The sequence below is a fragment of the Amphiura filiformis genome, chromosome 16, assembly GCF_039555335.1.
Source record: "Amphiura filiformis chromosome 16, Afil_fr2py, whole genome shotgun sequence".
NCBI classification, from domain to species: domain Eukaryota; kingdom Metazoa; phylum Echinodermata; class Ophiuroidea; order Amphilepidida; family Amphiuridae; genus Amphiura; species Amphiura filiformis.
The window spans coordinates 7,750,974-7,776,216 of NC_092643.1; the positions used below are offsets into that span (position 1 = coordinate 7,750,974).

At 37.2% G+C, this 25,243-nt stretch overlaps 2 protein-coding genes across 2 annotated transcripts in view; both read left to right on the plus strand.

The window, feature by feature from the left end:
* Window positions 1-4,885: 4,885 nt before the first annotated feature.
* LOC140135481 (kelch-like protein 12) lies at window positions 4,886-14,838 on the plus strand. Its single transcript, XM_072156998.1, has 4 exons — window positions 4,886-5,005; window positions 11,924-12,520; window positions 13,333-13,590; window positions 14,623-14,838. Exons 2-4 carry the CDS (start codon window positions 11,942-11,944, stop codon window positions 14,836-14,838), a joined length of 1,053 nt encoding a protein of 350 aa, XP_072013099.1. The 5' UTR covers window positions 4,886-5,005; window positions 11,924-11,941.
* Window positions 14,839-14,891: 53 nt separating this feature from the next.
* LOC140172402 (uncharacterized) overlaps window positions 14,892-25,243 on the plus strand; it is a 30,856-nt gene continuing 20,504 nt past the window's right edge. Inside the window, exon 1 of the mRNA XM_072195550.1 lies at window positions 14,892-15,612. Within this exon, the coding sequence (XP_072051651.1) occupies window positions 14,892-15,612 (721 nt within the window). The remainder of the gene's footprint in view (window positions 15,613-25,243) is intronic.

The window sequence follows — 25,243 nt, forward strand, 5'->3', positions numbered from 1 at the left end:
TAGGTGATTATTTGCATTGGATATCTTGAATACGCTGGTGAGGTTGTGTAATAATCGGATTAATGCTATAACAGTAGGTGAATACAAGTTTTGAATATATCGCGTTGCAAAGCCCCATTCAGTGATCCCAGCGAAAGTGAAAAAAAAATCAAATTGTTACTTTTATAAAAATTTTAATGAAAAAATTGGCACAAAACCCAAGAAAACGGCAGTATTGACGAAGTTGAAGCCCCATTCAAATACATGTAGCTAATTTATATATACTGTCAGTATATAAATTACAGATTCACGTAAATGCATTATTTTTGTCTTAAATAGGCCTACACGGCTTAGGGCTGAACCACTAGCAGAAGACACCAAGTTGATGTTTTATGACCTTTGACATTCTTTTGTGGCGAGTGACATGGTCAGTTCAATTCACGCCGAGTGTCCTTGACAGGTTTAACTCTGCTTCGGTGGTCATGAAAGAATTCAAAAGATAACCTCTGCCCCAACAATCCCAAGCAATTGTCTGAAACTGCTCCTCGGATGATGTATCATAAGAACTCAGTCGTCAAATGATGATAGTCATATAATGACCAAAAGATTATTACTGACTATATCATTGAAGACTGAGTTCCGCAGTCTTGTACAAAATCTGAATTTTGATGATTTTTACGATCGTCCGGATGAAAAAAAATCACTGAATGGGCCTTTAGTTCCCTCCTCTCCTTACACCGGCAATATGGATCAAAGAAAAATAAAGAAAAAAATAAAGAAAACAAGAAAAAAAAAAGACAAAGAAAAGAAACAATAAAAGAAAAACAAATATGAAAAGTTCGAACAATATTTGGTTTATAAAATTAATGTGACCGTGATGAGGCTCGAACTCACCACCTTCCGATTTAAAGTTCGAAGCGCTAGTGTACCAAATTCTGATGCCTTACCAAGTGAGATGTGCTCCTGAGATACGAAATAAAAATAAAATAATACACTGTATACCTGCTTGTGTCGGTAATTGATTTGCTCAAATTCCATAATGGTACAGTGCAACAGAGCAAAAATGCCCAAAATTTAAAAGCTATCTAATTTATGACCACTATACACTACACATAAAAATACTAATACAAGGGAATTTCAACGTAAGAATCCAAACAATTAAGTACCAACATGCACAGCTTTGTCCTTATATCACATTTGGGTTTTTAACAAAATGTTATCAAACCTCTACTGTGATTGGCAGCTGCACAAGGCATCTCTTTGATAGCTGATCATGGCCATCCATTCAGCAAATGGCTACTAACTGACCTTGACAGGCTTGAATGAGCACTGTCATCTGCTACAAAACCATCACACTCTAGGACCTGGTCACTCTATAATGCTACAGCTACAGGGAGCACAGTACTTTGACAATGGAGTGAAAGACTATTATTATTGATTAGGCGCGGATTTTAAAAGTACAGCTCCTATGCGTGTATAGCAAAAAATTGGAATAGATTGTTTGGAATCATGTAACTAAAGTACTAAATGCATTCTGCAAAATGCGCTCTGACCAATTTATAAAGCATTTCATTAGCTTTAATTTGACATATTGTTTGACATATTTGGAATTATGGTAAATCATTAAATAAAATATTTATTAATTAATCAATTATGTCAATTATTTAAAAATTTAATGCAAATATGCATATTTTCTCTGACAGAATTGTAGGATTTGACAAGAGCCATCTTTCTTGTAAGTTTGATTCTTATAACATACCGGTATCGTATTGCGTCCCGTTATAGTTGCAGAAAAAAAATACGCGTGCAGGACACACATACGCACACACCCCCCACACACCCCACCCAGAGGATCGTACCGTTTTACAATCGTATAACATTCATTGGCGCTAGTAGTAGTAAATTTCAATTTTCTTTACTTTACCTCACTTGTTCTGCTCAAAATTAAAAGGGGACATATCTAGCTGACAGTAAAAGCTTACATTTGATGGAAATTATGTTTAACTATTTGCTTAAACAGCACAAAACAGATAAAGCAGACAAATTTACTATACATAGGCCTATACATGTATGGTATCATGCCAGGGACTGTTTAAGAATATAACATTAGATTTATGATATTTACTTCGAGGACTGTTATTTATCAAAAATGTGAAAAATATCAAATTTTAATAATTTGTCATAAAATTTGTATTATATCGTGAATTTCAAACAATGAAATTTATTTGATATCAGAAAGACATTCTTCGTATTCAGAATGCAATTCGATATGTCTGATGTGCTCTCATGTCCCACAAAAATACTATCGAAACGCTTAATTAATGGTTAATTTTCTTTTCTTGTTTTCTTTCTTTATTTTTCTTTGATTTATATTGCCAGGGTAAGGAGAGGGAACTAAAGGCCCATTCAGTGATTTTTTGATTTTTTTTTATCCCGACGATCGTAAAAATCATCAAAATTCAGATTTTGGATACTAGACTGCGGAACTCAGTCTTCAATGATAGTATGGACATTATTATGACTATCATTTGAGGACTGAGTTCTTATGATCCGAGGAGCAGTTTCAGACAATTGCTTGGGATTATTGGGGCAGAGGTTATCTTTTGAATTCTTTCATGACCACTGAAGCATAGTCAAACCTGTCAAGGACACTCGGCGTGAATTGAAAGACCATGTCACTCGCCACAAAAGAATGTCAAAGGTCATAAAACACCACTTTTGTGTCTTCTGCTATCTAAAGGCCTATGGCTGATTTTGTACCTTTCGTCATTGTCATAGATGTGCTAACATAGCTTGCTAGTGCAGTGGTTCAGCCGAAAACCGTGTGTCTAAGACAAAAATAATGCATTTACGTGAGTCTGTAATTTATATACCGGTACTGACAGTATATAAATTAGCTACATGTATTTGAATGGGGCTTCAACTTCGTCAATACTGTCGTTTTCCTGTTTTGTTTTTTTGCCATTTGTTTTCATCAAAAAATTTATAAACGTAACAATTTGATTTTTTTTCACTTTCGCTGGGATCACTGAATGGGACTTTATAGCGCGGATTATTCAAAACTTGTTTTTACCTACTGCTATATAGTATTAATCCGATTATTACATAACTTTGCCAGCGTATTCAAGACATAGGTTATGTAGGGATAAACTGTACATGGGTATAGAAGCCCTGCATGCTTTTTATCGATTGGCTCCAAACAAAGGATTTGAACCGGTGTCCTTCACCGTAATCACGGCGCAGTAGCCTACAGTCCATTCAATCAAATGTTGTCAGTGTGCGAGACGAACGATGTATAAATCTGGAGGTCACATCATCACTTATCATGCTTATTGTAAAAAGTCCAATGCATATACTGTGTGTATTGTTCCCGGGTATTGTCAATACAGTCAAGCAAACAAGTATTATATTTTGAAAAGGCCGCTATAGTATATTCACAGGGGTGTCTTGAATGGCCAATCATATGGGACATAATCAAATTGCAGTGACTGCTTCCTTTGTTACCACATGTCAGTCATCTTGTGATTATTGGACCATGTAAACCTGCAAAAAACGAGCCAAAGTGCAGGCCCTATGGAAAGAAGGAAGGAAGAAAGAAAGAAAGAAAGAAAGAAAGAAAGAAAGAAAGAAAGAAGGAAAGAAAGAAAGAAAGAAAGAATTAAAGGAAGAAGGATTTATAGAGAAAGTAATCAATGAAGAAATAAAATAAATAGAAAAGTTTGTATTTTAGACATTCATAATAGGCCTAGCTCTCGTTGTTGTTTTGAATTATTTCCATTACCATTGAGGCGATGGTGTATATTTGATTGCAATTTCATTCATTCTGCAAAACCTACATCAGTAATTTTTAAAAGGAATAAATATTCAAATACTTTAGAAAAACAGCATCTATACCATGTATACTTTTTGTGTCTTTAGAACCTAAATATACAGTTTTCATCGATTTGGAAACTTATTGGGTTACTTGCATTGTTTCCTTTCTGAAAATGTATACTTTTATGTACTTGCCATCATTACTTTTAAAGAAACAATGCAAAACATGAACAATGTTGTGAACCTGTGTGCACCTACTCAGGTAACACGCTATATTTGATCAAACACCTCCAATACATTTTGAGACCGGTGTATGGTGGCGCTGATCAGGTTCTTTAAAGAAAATTCGGACTAGCGGACCTTATTTAGAATTAGGACTAGCGGGCCTTATTTATCATTCGGACTAGCGAACCTTATATAAAATTCGGACTAGCGGACCTTATTTAAAATTCGGACTAGAGCACCTTTTTTTTATTCGAATTAGCGAACCTGATTAACAATTCGGACTAGCGAACCTTTTAATAAATTCGGACTAGCGAAATGTGATCCAAGCAAGTTGAGACTAGCGAACCTTCGGACTAGTGAACCTTTTTTTCGGACTAGCGAACCTTTTTGCAAATTCGGACTAGCGACCGTCACGTCCTCCATTGAAATACGTGTTCGGATTAGCGAACCTTCGGACTAGCGAACTTTCGGACTAGCGGTCCTTCGGACTAGCGGGTACTCGCCCTTTTTCTTTCATTTTTTGTCAGGGGTGGCACTCTGCCCCCCTTGCCCCCCTACTGCCCCCCTCCCCGTGGCTCTGTTCAGGTACCCGTAAAGCAAAAGTTTAATAGTCTCAACTTGTTTCAAAAAACCAATTATAAATTTAATTTTAATCTTTATTTAAGACATTGGTGCCACCAAAATATGAAAAATGCCTGGGGAAAATGGTTTTACTTTTACATGGGGTAGAAAAACAAACTTACTTTTAAAACTTTATGTACTAATATATTTACGTGTATTTCAATGGGACTTTATTTTAATATAATTTTAATAGTGGTGTGCGCCCTTACTTGGTAGACATGCTGTGTTTACCACAGGCGATCAATGGAGGGAAATTCCACTTCTATGATTGATATCCCCAAGAATTTTCATAAAATTCTCATTTATATGGTGTATCTGTGTGTTATATTTGCGAAATCCAAGAATTGTTGGAATTTACATTGTGTAGGTAAGTTCAGAGCTTGTCAGAAGCTGTCAGAGCTTGTCATAATGACATAATATCATAATATGCATTATAAATTATGTGTATGTGCCAGGCTAGAAATCATGATTTGCACTAGTACGAGGAACCCATACCGTACTTAGCTCTGCTAGTACGGTATGGGCTGATCTGTATGCAGAAAGCTAACGCAACATAATTTCAATTAGAGCTTGTAGGGAAGCATGCAAGGCTCCAGTAGCTTAAATATCTGCATGTTTGTCATAATATTAATTACAAGGGTTGTTGTACTTCTTGCCTAAACGTTCATGTTTGAAATTGTAATTAATACTCAATTATGAATCCAGAAAAAAATTAATTTCCCAGAGCACACAATTCCAATGCAACTTCAACTTTTAATGCCGTAAATACAAAATATCACATGACATGAATGATCACATGTCAGCTCTGTGGCAAAGTGATGACGTCACTCTGTACCCATGGCTGTACGCAATCAACTAATAAACGATGTGCACTAGTTTATGAATCAAGCCTTTGGAGTAATCCGCCCTGTGTAATTGGAGTTTGACACAGAAATAAAAAAAAATTGTGTCTTCGATTTTAGTGCCGTAGAGTTGCATACCGATTTTTTTTAGGTGCGTTTTTCATCTTTTTTGGTGATTGTACATACATGTACAATGCAGCATATGGTTCTTTTCATAAGGAACGCAGGATTAGTTTGCTGAACAATTTAGAGTGAGTATATGGGCAATTTACTGACAATCGACGCACTAAAACTGAGATGCCTCTTCTGTGCAAACTTAAAATAGGGCAGCATCAATAACGAAAATGTCATACCGATAAATGACACGTCTGTTTTGCCCGTTTTTTAAGTTTGCCTTGCGAACTAGATTTGCACTAGACTCGCTTGCCAGTCCTATATACGCCGGGTATATACGCCGTACCTATGTACATATGTATATTAAGGACTGGCTTACGCCATTTTGGATGTCAGTGGGAAATACACACTTAACGATTTGCGCCGGTTAGAAACTTGAAAAAAAATATTAAAAATTTCATCATTGTAGGCCCTATATAAAAGTGGTACCAACCTTATTGTGCTTGCTAATTTAAGACTCGGTTGAAACAAAATTAAGGATCTAATGCATTTTAGTGTCCAAAAAGGCAAAATTATCGTCAAAGTTCTGTCGAAATCGGCACCCTTGCGAAGGGTTCAGAATTCAAATCGGGAACAAAAATATCTGATCTTTGCGATCAAAAACACAAAATTACAACTTTAAACATACTATTGGCAAAAGACATTATATCCAAACAATATAGAATAGAAATTTTGACATCATTTTCTCAAAATATTGAAGAAATTTGCTCACTAGACATCGAAAAAGTACGCAATCCAATTCCTGTTCAAACGCGTGGGAAACTGTAAGTGCATAATCCCCACTAATTTGCACGTATGCATGACATGGCACGCCATGGAGTGTCAATATGGCATGATAATGAATATGAGCTAATATGGCCGTCATGCATGCTAATGATGCTATGCATAAGTTGATCGAGAAATCTATCCTCAATTCAGCACCTTTGTTCCATAACCATTAGGGTATAGGACATTTTTTGTTTTTGATATAGCCCCCGAATGAAATGTATTTAATTATGTTTGTACTCACTCAGATAGCATTGTGTGTGAATTTTACATCCGAACTAGAGGCGTTTCTTTTTTTTTATTGGCATTTTAGTGTCTAAAATGGCCCAAAATGAGGGTATTTCAATATTGCCGTTCATTTCTAATCGTCACCCCCATAGGCTTTACATGTAAAATAAAAAGGCTCGTAAAAATTTAATAGCCTCTAGTTCGGATGTAAAATTCACACCAAATGCTTTTTGAGTGATTACAAAGATAATTAAATACTTTTCATTCGGGGGCTATGTGGAATTTTTTTTAATGTATTCCTTGTACATTGACATTTTACAATAAAATGTCCATTGGAAACAAAGTTGTCAGGCCAGTGATAACCGACGATGTAAAGGATAGAGCTTGGATGGAGCTATCTCAAAACTACACCCATCAATCATGCATATGTGTGAGTTTATACGGCTTTTGACAATTGGATAAGCCTTAGGCCAAAACAAAATTTGGTAGGTAGGTAGGGATTTTTTTTAGGAACTGTTTTTGAACAAGATGGAGTTGGGCTCTTCTTCCACTCAGGTATTCAATTGGTATAGTACTTCCAACTAAAATTGATGTCTTTTATTAACACAAAAAATAAAAATATTTGTAACTATTCCACCTTATTTAATGTACCAAGTCACGACATATGACCGCCAACGCAAAATCGGAATCAACTAAAATTTTGGGAATAAGCATTTGTTGTGGATATCTACTAAAATTATGTCATAAAAAGAGGATGCTAGGATCACAAAATACTCAGGACTAACATACATGCATAGGAATAGATGAATACAATTTTTGAATATATCGACCCTGCACTACAACAATGTTCACACAGAGTAGTCCTACTTATGCATTGGACCGTAGATGTCAAAGAACAGGGATAAAGACCTGGATCATAATTCTATATGAATTCACATTAGATCATGCTGATCACTTGCACCTGTAAGATTAGTATCTGAAAAGAATGGTGTGGTACAGTACTGTATTGTATTCAATGATTGCAGACATACACAGGTGGTGAGCCAGGGGGGGGGAGACACTCAAATATTTTTTGTGGTAGGGGTGTGCCACCACCAGTTCCGAACTTGAGTTCTAGAGAATTGATTGGTCGGACAAAAAAGGGGCTAGGGAACTGATTGGCCGGCCAAAAAAGAGGGTCTTGGGAACAGATCAGTTATCAAATAAGGGGGTCTTGGGAACTAATCAGAGGCCAAAATTGGGGGTGGGGGAGGGGGTGGGAACCGATCCAAGTTCAATTTCATTGTATTTGACAGCGTAGTAGTGCTTTTGGGGAGAGGTGCCTGGGTTTGAAGGTTGCAGTTAACATCGTTCAATGGATGTTGTGCCGGTGCTGTGGTGCGTGGGGCCTGCCGTTGTCTAAGTCGCGCTTGCTTAGATTCCATACGGATAGCTGCAGCTTTTGAGTTCGGGTATTTTTCTATAGTGTTACAAATTTTCAAAGGAATTGGTTTAGATTTTTGTTAAAAATTATGCATCAAATAAACTATATTCAGGGATCTAGCAAAACCATTTGAAATATCTAAACAATGCAAATGTTAGCTGGTATTGTAGGCATAAGTCAATGTTTACTTAGGGACCGTCCATAATTTTCGCCATAAAACAAAGCGTACGTAAGAGGGAGGGAGGGGGTAAAACTCCTGGGCATGTGCACGTAAGAAAAATGGCGATTTGTTTGAGCAATAAAAAAAAATGAAAGTGAAAAATTATGGTATTTTCCATTATTTCATTCATAAGTTACAACCAATTGACCTAAAATTTTTCAATTCGTTTTAACAATTTCTATAACATGGCATGCAAACAATGCTTTTCTATTAAGCTATATTTTGATTTATTGATGGCTCGATCTCGTTTTCATGAAAATATGGTTTAAAAGGAAGTTTTTTTTAGCATTTCTTAACTTATCTGTAAAAACATCACTCCGGCATCAACTGTCCTCCTGGAACACTAAAGTAATATTCAGATTTCCTTTGACAGCATAACCATCGCGTATACACGCGCGACGTCAAGCGCGTGCATTGGACCTTGTGCAAAATAATACGCGCTGGACGGCTAGCAGTACGCTTAATTTGTAAAAGGAAATCTGAATATTACTTTAACCCTAACCCTTATCAAACCTTTAACCTAAACTCTAACCACAACCCCAACCCAACATTTCAATATTGCTATAAGTAGTACTCGAAATACTTCGCCATTTTATTTGTACGTAACTCGAGGGAGGGAGGGGGGTAAAAAGTTACGTACGCTTACGGTACTATGGCAATCTCGGAAAAACATCCAGGGAGTAAGATTTACCATTAAATTTTGGTGGAAATAAAAGATCACCTGAAACATAATCATAAGCATACAATAACTAAATTTGCTCAAAATTCTTGATTTGTCAATCTACCGAATTCATAATGATATAGCAGTACCGATGAGGGAAAAGGGGGAGGAGAAAAAAGAGGGAAGAAAGAAGGAAGAAGAGAAAGGGGAAGGGAGAAGAAAAAGGGAAAGAAAGAGGGAAGGGAAAGGGAGAAAAAGAAAAAGAGGAAAGGGGAAGGAAGAAGAGAAAAGGAGGGACTTTTTGAATTTGCAGGAGAGCATTAAATAGCTCTTTTGGGGCCTTCAAGGAGAGCTGTTTAGAGCATTTACAATAGAATGTAAGGAGAGATTGGTCAACTAAGGAGAGCTAAAAATCACTCTATCAGATTTAAGGAGAGCAGTAGAGAGCAAATGCTCTCCTCAAAATGCAGTCCCTGCAGTACTCCATATAGCTTGCTCCTTTAATCACCATGTTTAGCACTCGGCTTAAGTTTTGGGAGTTGCTACCCATCTAATACAGTAAATCAGGTATGCTGTTGCATTCAGTCATAGATGTTTTGTCTGTGATCGTACAGTGGCCACAAGTAGGCTAATGCAGGATTCTGATCAGTGTCATAAAAAACCCTAAAAAGTACGCATTAGCATAGGGTGACATGATATGTGTTTTTCCCAAGGATTTCAAACATGATTCAGACCAGAATCAAGTGTCTTGAAAAGCAACTTCAAACCAGTCAGGAAAAAGTTAGGAGACTGTATAAAAGCCAAAGCATGTGGTGCAATCTATCAAGTAAAAGAACACTTCATTGCTGTTTTGGAGAGCAAAAGCCTCAGCAGCAAGATCAAGAAACAAATGCCAAAGGCCATCAAGTAAAAGCAACAAGAGGTAATTGTGAAGAAGAAGCAGCCCAGAGTTAGAGGTTAATAACTGCGCATCGGTTATTTGGAGGGCATTGTGAAAAATCTAAACATTTTGCCTTTGGAACCGAGGGATATTCCGGTACAAAGCAAAATGTTTAGATTTTTCACAATGCCCGACATATTACAGATGAAAAGTTATTAACCTCATTAATAACCGTCACTTTAATCTCTTCACCTTACAAAATAACACAAAATTTTGGTCAAAAGTTTATAAATATAGATGACTAGGCGGTACCCGTATTTCGCGGTTCTCGGCTGTCATAGTTATTGGCTTTTGCAGATCTCAAAATCGTTGACCATGGATGACTAACAAACGCACACCTGGGCTTCCTTGGTCAAAGTTACACCCACCGACCAAGTGTGAGCTCCATGAGCAATTTGAAATCTTTGTTTTTTGACCTATGACCTCTCAACCGTAGGTCTGATGACAAAAAGGTCACATGGAACTTTTGTTTGTTAGTCCAATTTCCACCTACCCACCACAGTACCAAGTATGAGCTCCATGGGCAATTTGAAATTTTTTCCCTTTTTGACCTTTGACCTCTTAACCGTAGGTCTGAAGAAAAGATCACCGTGGAAACTTTTGTTTGTTAGTCCAAGGTCCACCCACCCACCAAGTTTGAGATCCATAGGGACAATTGAAAATTTCGACATTTCTTGACCTATGACCTCTTAACCGTAGGTGTGACGAAAAGATCACCGTGGAAACTTTTGCTTGTTAGTCCAAGGTCCACCCACCCACCAAGTTTGAGCTCAATGTGAGCAATTTGAAATTGTTACCTTTCTTGACCTATGACTCGGTGGACGCCGAGGTATGACGAAAAAAACAACGTGGAAACTTTTGTTTGTTAGTCCAAGGTCCACCCACCCACCAAGTTTGAGCTCCATAGGAGCAATTTGAATTTGTTACCTTTCTTGACCTATGACCTCTTAACCGTAGTATGATGAAAAGGTCACCATGGAAACTTTTTGTTTGTTAGTCCAAGGTCCACCCACCCACCAAGTTTGAGCTCCATAGGAGCAATTTGAAATTGTTATCTTTCTTGACCTATGACCTCTTAAGCGTGGGTATGACGAAAAGGTCACCGTGGAAACTTTTGTTTGTTAGTCCAAGGTCCACCCACCCACCAAGTTTGAGCTCCATAGGAGCAATTTGAATTTGTTGCCTTTCTTGACCTTTGACCTCTTAACCGTAGGTATGATGAAAAGGTCACCGTGGAAACTTTTGTTTGTTAGTCCAAGGTCCACCCACCAGCCAAGTTTGAGCTCCATTTAAAGTATTTGAAATTAAACTTGACCCCGTCCTTGACCTTTGACCTTAAAAAATATAAACTCGTTCTTCCTCATACCAAGCTGCACCCACCCACCAAGTTTGAGCCCCGTATGACCTACGGTGGTCTCACATTAGCAGTCACAGACAGACAGAGAGACAGGGACAGAGAATAGCGTATTATTATATAGATTTTTACCTCTTCCTTTTCCAAAAATCGATCAGGCTAAAACAGGACAACCAATAACAAATGTGCGTATCACAATCTGTGCAAATATGGTAGTGCGCAATCCAAATACGGCAGCCAGCGCGCGCATAGTTTGTTCGACACACAATAACACGCAAACGCCGGTCAATTGTGTGCGACATTGGAACAATTACGCATTTTGCGGTCAATTGTGAGATATTAATGACCTCGATTTATGTTAGCATTTTCACAAATAACTAAACGTAATTGGATCGCACGCATCGTGTTTATTAATGAGGTTTTGAATTGCAGTCAATGTCCTTGCTTTTACCCACAATAGAACAACACACATTCTGAAGGAGTTGAAGGAAGAAAATGTATACCTTGAAAACAAAGTAGAAGAACCAAGAGAAAAAGTACATGACTCAAGGGAAGGATAAACCCCAGAATCAAAGAAGCATCTACAAAAAAAGTCATTTCAGGGGAAGGGGAAATGGGGCAAGTTGTCAATCAAGTCACCTACCTTTAACATGCATTGCATTTTCATTCTTTTCACAGATCGAAAAAGAAGAAAAAATGTTGTATGCATTGGTTAAGGGACTGTGTGACCTACGTAAACAAAATCAACTATGTGACGTCACCATTAATGTTGGTGGAAGAGTTTTTCATGCTCACAAGAACGTTCTCGCAGCCCGTAGTTGCTATTTCCTGGCTATGTTTACTTCAGGGTTCAAAGAAAGCACACAGAATGAGATCAGCATTGATGGGAAAGCAGAGATCTTTGAAAAACTGCTGGATTTTGCTTACACAGGCGAGCTGATGGTTACGTTTGAGACAGCATGTGACATTCTGGAAATGGCATGCTATATGCAGTTTGAAGATGCTCGCAAGTCATGTTGTAGTTACATTCGAGATGCTTGCAGATTTTCAAGTGAGGCAAGGAAGATAACATCAGTGGATGATGTTGTTAGAATTCACCATCTAGCCAAATATCTTGATCTGCCAAAGCATGTCGGCGCTTCTGCAGAGAAGTACATGTGCCACCATCTGCAAGACCTGAAGACGTCAGAGGTGTTTTTTGAAACTGCTGATGTGGTATTTCTAGAGAAACTTTTGAGACAGGAAGATTTTTCCAGTGAAGATGAAGAAAAGGAGGTTAGTTGAAAGAAATGCTAGTGCATGAGAACAGGCACGGGTGAGACCAAGAAACAAAACCAACCAAACAAGTAAAAAGGTTTTATTTTTTTTAGGCCAATAACTTGTGTTGCACATTTAGGATTTAAAAACACTTGAATTTCAAAAATGGATTTTTTTCTAGTCATTCTTAGCTTGTATATTTACATTTTTGGATTTTGTACTTTCCAACAATAGGTAATTTTGGCCAAACATTTGCATTATAGTGTAACATTTGGTGTTAAATTATCTTGAATGAGAGCCACAAGTGTGTATTTAAAGCCCCATAGAATATAGTAGTGTAAAATTGGTTAGCTGACTTTTGACATAATTTGGTTTACAAAATCCAACCCAAACACATATTTCTCTACCCTAATATTTCACATGGTAAATGAGAAAATTATGGGCTTTCCGCTGATATCAAAATATTCATTTTGAGGGATGATGTTGTCGAACAGAACCCCACGGCCTACCCTGCATGTTGGTTTAATTTTTTCTCATGTCTACTTAATATCAGAAAAGAGTGCTTTTATTTTTTACACACACACCACCACACCCCCCCCCCCACACACAAGGCACAAAATGTAATCTATAAATATTACACTTGATGGTATAAAAGTTACCATTTAGTTACCCTTTAAATCCATATGCCGCTCACTAGCTTGCCCAAAGGAGTGCCCCCACCAGCCCTGGTGACCAAACCAGCAGGCAGCAGAGAGGTTCAGAAAACACCACACTCTATGAAGAATTTTCATTTTATAAAAAGCTTAAATTTTGTGCCTCTTTACCTTTAGGTCCTTGAAATGGTCATCAACTGGCTTAAGCATGACTGGGAGAATCGCCGTCAACACACATCACTCCTTCTAGGGCTCATCCGTCTTGGACATGTTCCTGAAGAAAAGCTTACAGAATTGTTAGATGATGAGATATTAGAAGTACCAGAATGCAAGCTACTGCTTCAACAGACGCGGGAAGCACTTCAGACTAGCTGCTCCAAGAGAGAACGTGCCAAGCAGCTGCCAAACTTGTTTGCCACTCGTAGCACAGTTACAGTAAGTTTGAGAGAGTTGTGTTATGTGCAGACCAGGCCAGGAAAAAATGTGGAAAGTGGGAAACTTGGGTAAAAATGTGAAAATGCTACAATCTTGTTGACAAATCACCAAATTATTTGTCTGGTCACAAGGTTTTCAAAAATGTATAGTTTGTGCTATATGTGATGCGATCAAGCAAAATCAGTTGGAACTCGGAAATACTTAATTTTCAGTTTCTAATATATAGGATAGTAAAAAGCGTTTATAAAGCTGTATTTTGCAGAAAACCACATTGAAATTGAACAACCAGTTCCAAAGATATGAGCAATTAAAGAGTTTCCAAAACAAGAGGAAACAATTGCCTTTGTTTGGCTATATCTCAAAATCAATATTTACGAGTTCCAACTGATTTTGCTTGATCGCATCACATATACGACCTATCATGACTAAGTTATCCTACAAAAAGCTAAATTTTGGGTGAAAACAGCACATTTATGGGGTAAAATTTTGAACTTGCTCCTATTTTGTCAAAATTTTACCTTGTGTGATCTCTCATGACCTCTAGAAGTCACTAGGGGTCAAATCTGAAATGCCACCACATCTTAAAATAAATTTTGAACCATGTACTTCATGTGTGGACACTCTCTAAGTTGTGTACGCTCTAGTGCAAGTTATTAGAAAAAAGCGCACCTCAACACACTTTACAGGTTGTCGCTGACTACTAGGCCCCACATCATTCCATAAACCTTTTTAAACAACAACTCAAGGACTTAACTGCTTAGAAGCGCACACCCTAGACATTCCACAATTGAGCATACTAAACCACGCCAGGGTTCGAACCTGCAACTTCTTGCACCATAGTCGAACGCTTTATCAATTGAGCTAACTCGACTGTCTAATTATTTACGAATGGAACTATGTGTGCAGATTGATCAATTAGAGGAGCACCTTGGCAAACAGTTTATACAATATGTGGGTTTTTATGTTAGATTTTAAACAAAAATAAAAACAAATGCATAATTTAATTGTAAATTTCATGTTATTATTTTGCAGACTCCCGTATACATATCTACAGGTTATACTTCTGACACTAACGACACCAATGTTTGCTCTTATAACAAATCATGGACAAGTCTTTACAAGTTTAAAACACTTCATTACATACCATCTTTGATTTTGGTTGATGAGCACTTGTATGCTGCAGGGGGCCTTAACGTGACAGAGGATGAATGGGGTTGGAGTGGTCGCACCCTTACCATAGGTGTCTGAATAATTTTGTGAGATATAATGCAGAGCTCAACCAGTGGGACGATTTACATCCGATGAAGAACTACGGTCACAATTTCCTATTGGTTTACTTGGATGGATTCCTCTATGCCATTGGTGGTTTAGATAAGAATGATAAATGCCTGAATACTGTGGAACGTTATGACATGAAAGAAATGTACTGGCAGAGGCGTGCTGCACTTCCTGAAGGCTACCAATGGGTTTCGGCTGTCCCATATCAAGGTATGATTCTGGCTTACGGTGTGAAGGGATCTGCGCATGTCATCACAATGTATAATCCTGAAACCAATGTTTGGCACACCAAGTTGAAAGAAACACACACACAAGGAGCCCGGTATGGTTACAGCGATTATGACAAAGACCCAGTGCTTTTTCTACACAAGGGTGTTTGCTACAGAGTTGTATTCCAAGCACTAACAGGTGATTCAGCAAAGAACATTGACTTTTGGAAGTTGCAGACACTGCGACAACCATTTGTAAATAAACTAGAAGTGCAGACTTTGGCAACAGTTTTCTGCAACTGTCCCAATCACCGAAAGAAGACTGCCATCAAAGTATCCATTGGAGAAGAAGTCAAACAAGATCTGATCCCTCCATCGGAGGTTGGAGCTTTTCGCATTGAAGATGAAGTGTTTGTCTCCTTTCAGGAGTTTGTCCACCAGACGGATGTCACAATACTAGAAGGTCAAAGTAGTGATGTTGTGCTTGGCAAGTGGGAGAATTTTCACATCAAAGGTTCTAGAAATGAGAACCATAGTAATGTCACACACTTCACATTTGATAAGAAAAAAGTAGGATCTTATAATTAATGCAAGTCTAATACCACAGCTTATGAGGCCGTGGTGGTACATTCAGGCTTTGATGCTCTTGCTCTTCCAAAATTGGCATAAATTTCCAGGCCATTTTGAAGCAATAATATGTGATTTGCTCATAAGGGCAACCTCAATTTTTACTTTTTGTACGATTTTGATACCCAATGGTGTACTGAAGTACTGAGTTTTTGATTAAAGGCGGGGATCTACTGTTTTATTTGTAAACCAATTCCCCAATAGTCTAGAGCTCCACAGTTAAGTGGCTGCGTGATTTTCTTTCACTTTACTTTACTTTCACTTTTTCTTGAAAGTTGTTTCAAATATTATGTAATAATGTTTGGTAATAACAAAATTGAGATTTGATTGAAATCATACATTATAGCTTTAAGTGTATTGTATATTCATTAGGCATGGGCAAATAGAAAACAGAAATATCTAGTGAAGTGTCCTAGAATGATTATACTCTGATTAGCTCGTAATTGGCGGGAATTGTTAGGCTTTTACCACTACGCCGAAAAATAGACCCATGTTATAAATGATGTAGTCGACCTGTCTAGTCTCTATTGTGCATGTTAATTAAAGTAGACAAAGTATAGGACTTGAATTAATAATTTGTGATACTTCTGGCAGCATGTCACAAGACAAATCTCGAAATAAAATGTACTAATATTAATCTGCGATGTTATAAGGCCCCCCCCCATTACGAGCTGATCTAACTATAGTATCCATCCACATGTGCCCATTACCATGATGTACCAAGTTTCACTTGACCACCAACATGACAAAGATAACAAAATCTTTTTCTGAACTTGAACACAAAATCTTTACTACACTGGGTTTCAGAGAAGAACGGCAGTCCCTTGCTCAGATTGTTAATGAGCGACATATGCGAATCTTTGTGTTCACTTCAAGCACGCCGATCTGCGCCGACCAACAATTTGACGCACAATCAGCCAATCAAATTATCGGTCTTTTGCTACATATGATTGTCAGACGATTGCTTAAAAAACTTACTTGCTTGCTTAAGATGAGTGGTGTCCTCGAACTACAACAGCACACCAAGTCCTTCTGTCCTGCATGGCCGTTCCCAAATCCATAACATCCAGTCCAGTGTCCTGTTTCAATACATCCACGTATGTTAGAGGGGTCTACCAGGTTTTCTGTGTCCAATGGATCATCAGCTTGGCTACAGGCTCATTTTTGCTTCTGTACGCCTGCCCAGCGAAACGTGTTCTCCTCTCTCTGATCTTCTGTGAAAGTTTTGGTAGGTCACCATACAGTTCTTTGTTCATGATGTGGTGCTTCCAATTGATGTTGTATACTGCTCTGAGCATTATTGTGTAGCAACCATCAAGTTCTTTACTTAGTCTGGGAGACATGGCCCATGCTTCACATCCATAGGTTAGTACAGATTCAACGGTATCAGCAAACAAACGGGTCTTGAATTTCCTTGGGAGTTTTTGTTGAGGCTGTTACATGCTCTCTATGCAGCTGCTTTGCGTGTTTACATCTTTTTCCATGCTAGCCATCCATGCACCCAGATACTTGAAGTCGCTCACCTCTTCTAGTTCGGTGCCATTGTTTGTCTGGATAGATATCTGTTGACTATGGTTGAAAGACATGAACTTTGTTTTTAATAATATAATAATAATGTAAATTTCTAATGCACACATCTCCACCAAATCAATGGCGCTCAAGGCGCGATACAGAGATTATCTTACACTACATAATAAAAATTTACATTACAACTTAATCTACACATGAACAACAATCAATAGGTGAACAAAATATGGTGATGCACATCAGTAAAATGCTTCTTTCATTAAATGAGTTTTTAAAGAACTTTTAAACTGAAGCATTCATCTTGAGGCCAACTTTTCCAACAGATGATTCAACCCTTTGCATTTAGCTCTTGTGCTTGGTGGATTTCCTCTGACAGTAGGGCTATGTCGTCTGAAAAGTCTAAATATGTTAGCACTTCAGGTCTGATTCGTCTGCTTCTTCTCAGACGATTGATTCAGCCAATCAGAACCCCACTTCCATGTTTACGCTCTGCAAGCTCTCAAAATGTAAGCAAGTGCTGTTCTTCTCTGACAAAAACTGTATGTAAATTTTACATTGCAAAAGTAGACATAAAAACTTCATCTTGGTAATCATTGACATTTTTTAGTGATGTCCTTGAAAAGGTTGTAGCATGTACTACTAATCATTCTGGGATGCCTTGTACTGTTTTGTTTGAAGATCAAATCAAAAAGTGACTGTGAGAAATGATATATCATTTTAAAGTGTACCGTACTAAATGAGGGTCTTGAATCTGAATATTTCCTAAAGTGAATCTTGCAACTATTGGCGACAAACAAACCACCATTTTATGGGTGGACAGACTGTTCAAGCAGTCAGTCGGACAGGTTTTTTTTTTCATGACCCTAAAATATCACAAAACCTTGAAAAATCAGACAAAATTTGATGACTTTTTTGTAAACATATTTTGAAAATGTTTTGAATTTTGTTTAATTTGGGCCAAAATTCGGCTGATTTAAGAATGTAAAAAAGATCTCCCAAAACGCAAGTCTTTGTTGAGGGGGGAGGGGGTTGGAGGGGGGGCCAGAGTGGTTAATCATAGTATTCCAAATTCGGCAAAACTTGTTAAATTTTGTTAAGATTGCTGAATATTCAATAAATTTACTATGAAAAAATTTCTATTGAAAATTTGCAATTGTGGCCAAGAATAATATTCCAATTCAAAATGATTAAGACTTGAAAAAGCGAGGTTAACACCCGGGGGGGGCAGAGATCAGGCTGAAGGTTAGACTCACATTGATACGCATTGGTCACATTTTTAATCGAGAAAATTTACTCTGTGTTGCTGACTCGACTGCACATGTTGTTTCCCACTTTCAGATATAGTTATTTGTAATGTGTGAAATATATTTTATTATCATGTGTAGTGATACATGTATTTGAATTCGCATTCTTGCTTCATTAGGCTGAGTTCACATAGAAGTATACGGTATACGGTATTAAGCTATATGAAATCGCTCATTCGATCAGGCTGAGTTCATATAGGAGTATACTATGTGAACTCAGCCTGATCGAATGAGCGTATTTCAGATAGCAATAGCTTAGTATGTCAGTTTACCCATTTTCTTCGTCTTATCAAATGCTTATAACTTTACTTCTTGAGGTCACATTGCATTCAATGAGGTGTCATAATGTGCAGAATTAGATAGTGCATCTATTGAAAAAATGAATTTACCCACATATGGTTTAGGTTTGTAATATTTTGACGGTATACCCTGCACTAAAATCGAACATGCGCGATTCCCACTATACTATACTAAACGCAGGTATACGGCCTTTTCGAATAGCTCTTATGTGACCCGGTACTATGAAATTACCTTGCTCGATTTAATCTATACGCGTGCACCTGCAAAGCGTGCATCGATAATTCGAATAGTATACTTCTATGCGATCGTAGCCTTATGTGACCCGGTACTATGAAATTGCCTTGCTCGATTTAAGCTATACGCGTGAACCTGCAAAACGTGCACCGTATACCCGAATAGTATACTTCTATGTGATCGCAGCCTTAGAGGAGTGCTACTTGTTTTTACCTGTAGTAAAAGGGCTCTTTTTATTTTTCCGAAACATTGGTTGTCTTGTCTTTTTAAACCTAAATTTTGGATGTTGTAACATTTATTTTCCTTGGATAAGGATAAGTGTACACTATTGAATGCATCCAAAGTTCCCCTGGTGGTCAGTTGGTATTGTTTTAGTTTGTCTTCTAGCTCTATAAGAGGAACCAATGTGTTTTTTGCATCTTTACACTTCGGATGATAAAACTAGAATTGGTTCCATGGTTCTATTTTTCTATGTCTTCTTTGCTATCCATGAGGGGTCGAAGGTCATAATGCGCCCCAAATTTACAGTTTGTTCTAGCTATCATGTTGCATGTTATATTGTGAAATTGTTCCTCTAATTCATTATCTTTTGGCTGCGGTGCAGTCAACCACAAGTTTTCATGTGCATAATAATCTTTAGTAAGAGTGGCTGTCTGTTCTGTTTCAATGCCCTCATCATACCCTGTTAAGGTTATACGAAGAAACGTATAAAAAACGTATAAAAGATGTATAAAGTTGTTCTCTAAAACCGTGTTTTCTCAGTAATCAAATATCGCAGTGAGTCAAATGTTGGTGCATGGACGTATCTTTACATTATTTTTGTGTGTTTATACAAATTTTTAGAATCCGTTTGAAAATCCTTCGTTTAAATCATTTTTATGCACCATGTTCACAAGATCAAAAACATGTTCCATGCAGTTTTTTTCAAATGTTCGCTCCGTATAAAACCATGCGGAGTGATTGTTTTCTCCTTTTTTGTATTGTACTACAAATCGACCAAAGAAATAATGTTGCCATGGGGAAGAACCAAATACAGTACGGATTAAATTTTATTACCCCGTTTTTGGGAGCAATTTTCGAGAATCTTGTACCACAAAACACTGTTATGTTACATTATCGATATCTGGATTGTGGAACGTTAATTTTGATTTCTAACTGCCTACATTATTTCTCAAATGTCTGTCGCTTACTTTACCATTTGAATTTCACTCCAAATTTAAGCTACTTTTGCAAAAAACAAGTTTTTCGCCATCGATACCTCCGACATTTACAGTGGTAATGAGCTTGTTTATCATAAGAGCCTGTTATGCACTATTCGATAATAGTCAGTTTGAGATCAATCAATTTCATAAGTCACTCAGTGGCTCAATCGGTTAGCGCGTTGCGTTGGACTCACGCTTGCCTATATAATATTATAGTTTTGAGCTGGAGTCCCTATGTGGTCCATTCCATTTACTTTATTTTTCTCTCACTTTTTTTTTTTCTTGTTTTTTTCTTTTTTTTTGTTTTTAGTTTTTTTTTGTTTTTGCCCGTTTTTTTTTCATTATATAATTCAGGAATTTTTAGGTAAATATATTCATATGCCGCGCCTATTAGTAATAGGCGCGTCCTATGAATATATTTTTACAAATTAGATTAACAAAATATTGGTTGTTGGTTTTGTTATTGTTGTTGTAGTTATTGTTCTAGGCCTATATATTGCATAATCAGGGTATAAATATGCCTACTGGCCTATTATAGCCTATAGACGCATTGATTTATAGATATCATCCAGGATAATTTTTAAAACTTAAAATTTAGAAAATCCAAAGGAATATTACCGAAAACGGCTGCCCACAATCAACCCCCCCATCAGCCCATATTGTCCTATCATAGTCGCCCCTTCCCTATCCCTGCAACATATAGGATGACTCACGAGCCACGGTTTGTCCGTGGCCCTAGTTCAGATTGATACGTACACTATTGTACGTGTGAGTTCATTCTTTTCTGCATGGCTGTTTCCATTATTAACTTTCCATTATTAATGTAGCAAAAGAACACACCAACACCGTGTCGTACCCTTACCACAAAGTGTCTGAATAAATTTGAGAGATATGATGCAGAGCTCAACCGGTGGGACGATTTACATCCAATGTACAAGTGTATATCATGTATATATTATAGAGGGTTTAAAACCAGACCTGCTGATGCCCAATTTAAGTAAGTCCACAGTGTATCAGTTCAGCATTCAAGATAGTGAGTGGGTTTTCTTTTCTTTTGCTTTTTTCACCAGAAAACTTTCCTGACAGTTTTTACTTATAGTATTTTACAATATTTGACAACTTAAAATTATCCAAAATTGTATATTAAAGCTTTAAATGAAAAAATTGGACTTGAAGTACCGTATTCATTCCAATAAGCGCCCAGGGCACTTAACAAAGTCATTTTGGGTGGGCGCTTATTTTTTACCTGCTTTTACCCAATTTTTTGTGAGGGGAGTTTATTAGAGACAAATTTAGGCCTATGTATGTTATAAAAGGGTCCTGACACTTTCTTTTCTGATGTTGAAAATGCATTACAAGTTTACACAGGATGTGCAGTCCTCCAGCTATATTTCACTGTATCAACGTCTATCTGTTACTTACAATGTAAACATTAATGGTACCCTTTAGCAAATTGAAAATACCCTGGGTGGGCGCTTATTGGGGCATGGGCGCTTATTGGAATGAATACAGTAAGTCATATTTTCAGATCCAACCATAGTATGTGATTTCAGACATAAAACCTTCAGTATGACTGAGGCAAAATTTGTTTATGCAATGTCATATTGGTCCACCTTTGGTGACAGTATGTTTGTCATAATATGGGAAAATACTATTGATTTTCATATTTTCATGTTCCAAGCAGCTACTATGAAAATTAAAAATATGCTCAAGTATGTTCTTTGTCTAAACTTTATGAAAAGTTTGAATGTAAGAACTGAAAAACTTAACAATTACACGTGCAAACAAAAATATTGTATGGAAAATTAAATTTTTGGTATTTCAAAGCTTTTCTGTAGTAAATCAATAGACAAGGAAACCTCAAAAGTTGTTTGCTTGTCCTCGTCCGACCGACTGTCGTGGCAGTCCCAACCGTAGAACTTTTTTTAAAGTTATTTTTTTACAATTTTCCCGAAAATGTCACGAAAATTTCATCTGAAAAACTGAAGATATAAAAGAAATAATTGTAAAATACCATTTCATGCAAGTTTCCCCTGTCCAGTCATACTTGGCTGAGGGTTTGGATATTTTGTATCATTCTCATTGTCTACACAAGTTAAACACATTGAACTATGTAGTATTTTAAGTCTGCCAGACATGTAGCCTACATGTCAAATGAAGTATAGGGTTTACCCCCAGGTTTACCCTGAACTTGTCTTTGGTGTAAATTCTGTGGTTGGTGAGTGTTTACATACAAACAAGTACTTCACAAGTTCACATTATACTTGAATTGGTACTTGAAAAAAAAAAAGATATAAGAAAAAATAAAAACTTTTCCCGACCGATCGACCCAGCTTCTGAAAGTGATCTATGGCAAAGCAAATTTTTGTTGGCCCTACTTGCATGCGTGAAACACCATTTGTGCAGTGGCGGCGCCAGGAATTTTTTTTTCAGGGGGCATTAGGGGCAAAGTGAATTTCAGGGGGTAAAATCAACAAAGTTTATGCATAAAATTACCGCAAAAAGTGGAAATTTTCGTAATTTTTGTTTTTTTACTGGGGGGCAACAGGGGAGGCAAGAGTTCTGACTGGGGGGCATTTTCCCCCCATGCCGCCGCCACTGCATTTGCGGAAATATTGTTTGACTGCAATCAGTCCAATTTGACTGTTAGATCATAAATTAGATCAGACTAGTCTTAATAAATGTAACAGAACAGTCACACAATGTTTTATTTGACAAAAAATACCTGGTCATCAGCGTGATCAGAGTTTAGTCAAATTTGACTAGAAAATCATGTGAAATCTTGTTCTATTTTTAATTTTGACTAGATATTTTTAAGAGTGCATGGAAAATTGCCCAGTAGACCATGAAGCAAAAATGATAGATCACACAAAATAACATCATGATTTCCATATTTGTGACCCGGCAGCACAAACGAACCGTAAATTCCTAAATTGTATTCTGTGTTACGATGTAAAATGTGTACGAAGGCGTATTCATTGATAACTTGCTGGCCCGACATCCGTCTTATTTTCATAGTCAAAAACTAATCAATAATCCAATTGTTGAAGTGGATAATAAGCTTCTACCTTAGATGGCCGGCTATAGAACTTTTAATAGCTCTGATCTTTGTTTGCTTTTGCTAAATCCTGTTCAAGTGGTGGGTTACCAGGCATTGTATTTTGTACAGGTATGCATAACCAACAATTAACAAAGAGAGAACTTTCTTAAACCTCGTTGACTTGGGGATGATTTGAAATGACCGCCAATTATGACTGTTTGATATTATATTGCCAGCAATGTGGAAAAAGAGACACATGTAAAAACATAAAAAGCTATAATTTTGTTGAAGGAGCAAAGTTTAACAAACCATAACCCCGCTTCTGGATATCGTTTGAAGTCAAATGATATACCATTTTAAGTTTATGATGTTTATTTTTAAACACGAAATAAAACAAAATTGACCGGGGAGGAATTTACGGCTCATTCGCCGTGGACGGCCACATTTGTGTGTTGATGTCAACAAATTTTAACATTAACTGTATGCATGGATGCAGTGAAAGTTATCTAGTCCAAAATGTGTAATAATCTCATTGCTTTGAAAACACTGACAACACAACAAATTTGGGGCTAAAATGTGATAATAAATAATGTGCAAGTTTTGAATAATTTCAGAGCAGATTGCACAGTGGGTGAAAAAGTTGACATAGGCATGGATAAATGATAAAAAACATATTGCATCTACAGACGTTCATAGTTAGAGTAGAGTCCAAAGTTTACCGTTTTATAAAATCCATTTTCCGTGTTGTAATCTGTGTTGTATAATTTGTAAAATCCATGCTTTATGAATAAAGCTTAAAATGTTTTAACAATGATTATGAATGATATTAATGTCACAATAAAGTGTTCAATATCATGATTCAATATGGTCTGATTGGAATATTCTTACGATAATAGGCGGACTATTACGATGTTTGGAGGGATATAGGGGGTTCATGCCTTGGTAATATATATTTATTTCGGGATTATTAAACAGTATTATCATAAAAATTGACAAGCACAACTCAAGATTGTTTTTAACATTTATTTCTCTTATCTTTTAACAATTTTTGTCACGTCATACAATAATGTCATTTTCCGTGTTGTACCTCCAATTCCTTGATTTTTTAAACTCTAAGTTAGAGTCATTGCTTTTGTAAGTTTTCTGTAGTGGAGGTTACCAGTGGCGTAGGCAGCTTTCTTGGTCAGGAGGGGCAAAATAAAATTTTTGGGGCACAGACGAAAAAAAATATACCGGTTTGGTTTTTAGAGAGGCTTTATTGGGGCGATGTGCGCTTGTAGCACGCAAAAAATTTGTATTTTGCACTATTTTCGACCATGATTGGGACGAAAAGGGCTGTATTGAGACAATGAGCGCGCGCAGCGGACAAATTTTTTATATTTTACACTATTTTGGCCATGATCGGGGTGAATTTTGGTGGAAAAGGGCGCTCCTTGCCCCCTTTTCTTTTCCTTTGCCCTCCAGATTTTCTCTTTCATTTTTTGTCAGAGGGGCACTTTTTTCTTTCATTTTTTGTCAGGGGTGGCAGTCTGCCCCCTTGCCACCCCACTGGCTACGCTACTGGAGGTTACTTCAAATCATCCCTGAAGTCACATGGTTAAGGAGTGTTTTCTGTATTCCTCAACCATGTGACTTGGGGATGATTTGAAGTGATCTTCACCTGAGGTGAGTGGTATTTATTCCTTGCTATTATTTCAAAAGAGACACATGTAGCAGCCGACAGGTGCATCGTTTTGATATGGATGTACACAAATGTTGATGTAGACAAGGTGAACCCTGTAGCGTAGCTAGGGGTTGTGGCACCCAGGGCTAAGAATACATAATCCCCCCCACAGAATTCTAATATATACTACAAAATCTTTGCCCACGGTTGTTTGATGTATATATAATTGGGTTCATTATTAACTAAATGCAAACTATAGATGGCGCTAT

What these genes read in the sequence shown, in the direction of transcription:
- LOC140135481 (XM_072156998.1), top strand. Translation starts at nt 11,942, where the DNA reads ATGTTGTATGCATTGGTTAAGGGACTGTGTGACCTACGTAAACAAAAT. An exon ending in GTGAAGATGAAGAAAAGGAG is followed by an intron (nt 12,521 to 13,332) that starts GTTAGTTGAAAG and finishes CTTTACCTTTAG; the next exon opens with GTCCTTGAAATGGTCATCAA. An exon ending in CCACTCGTAGCACAGTTACA is followed by an intron (nt 13,591 to 14,622) that starts GTAAGTTTGAGA and finishes ATTATTTTGCAG; the next exon opens with ACTCCCGTATACATATCTAC.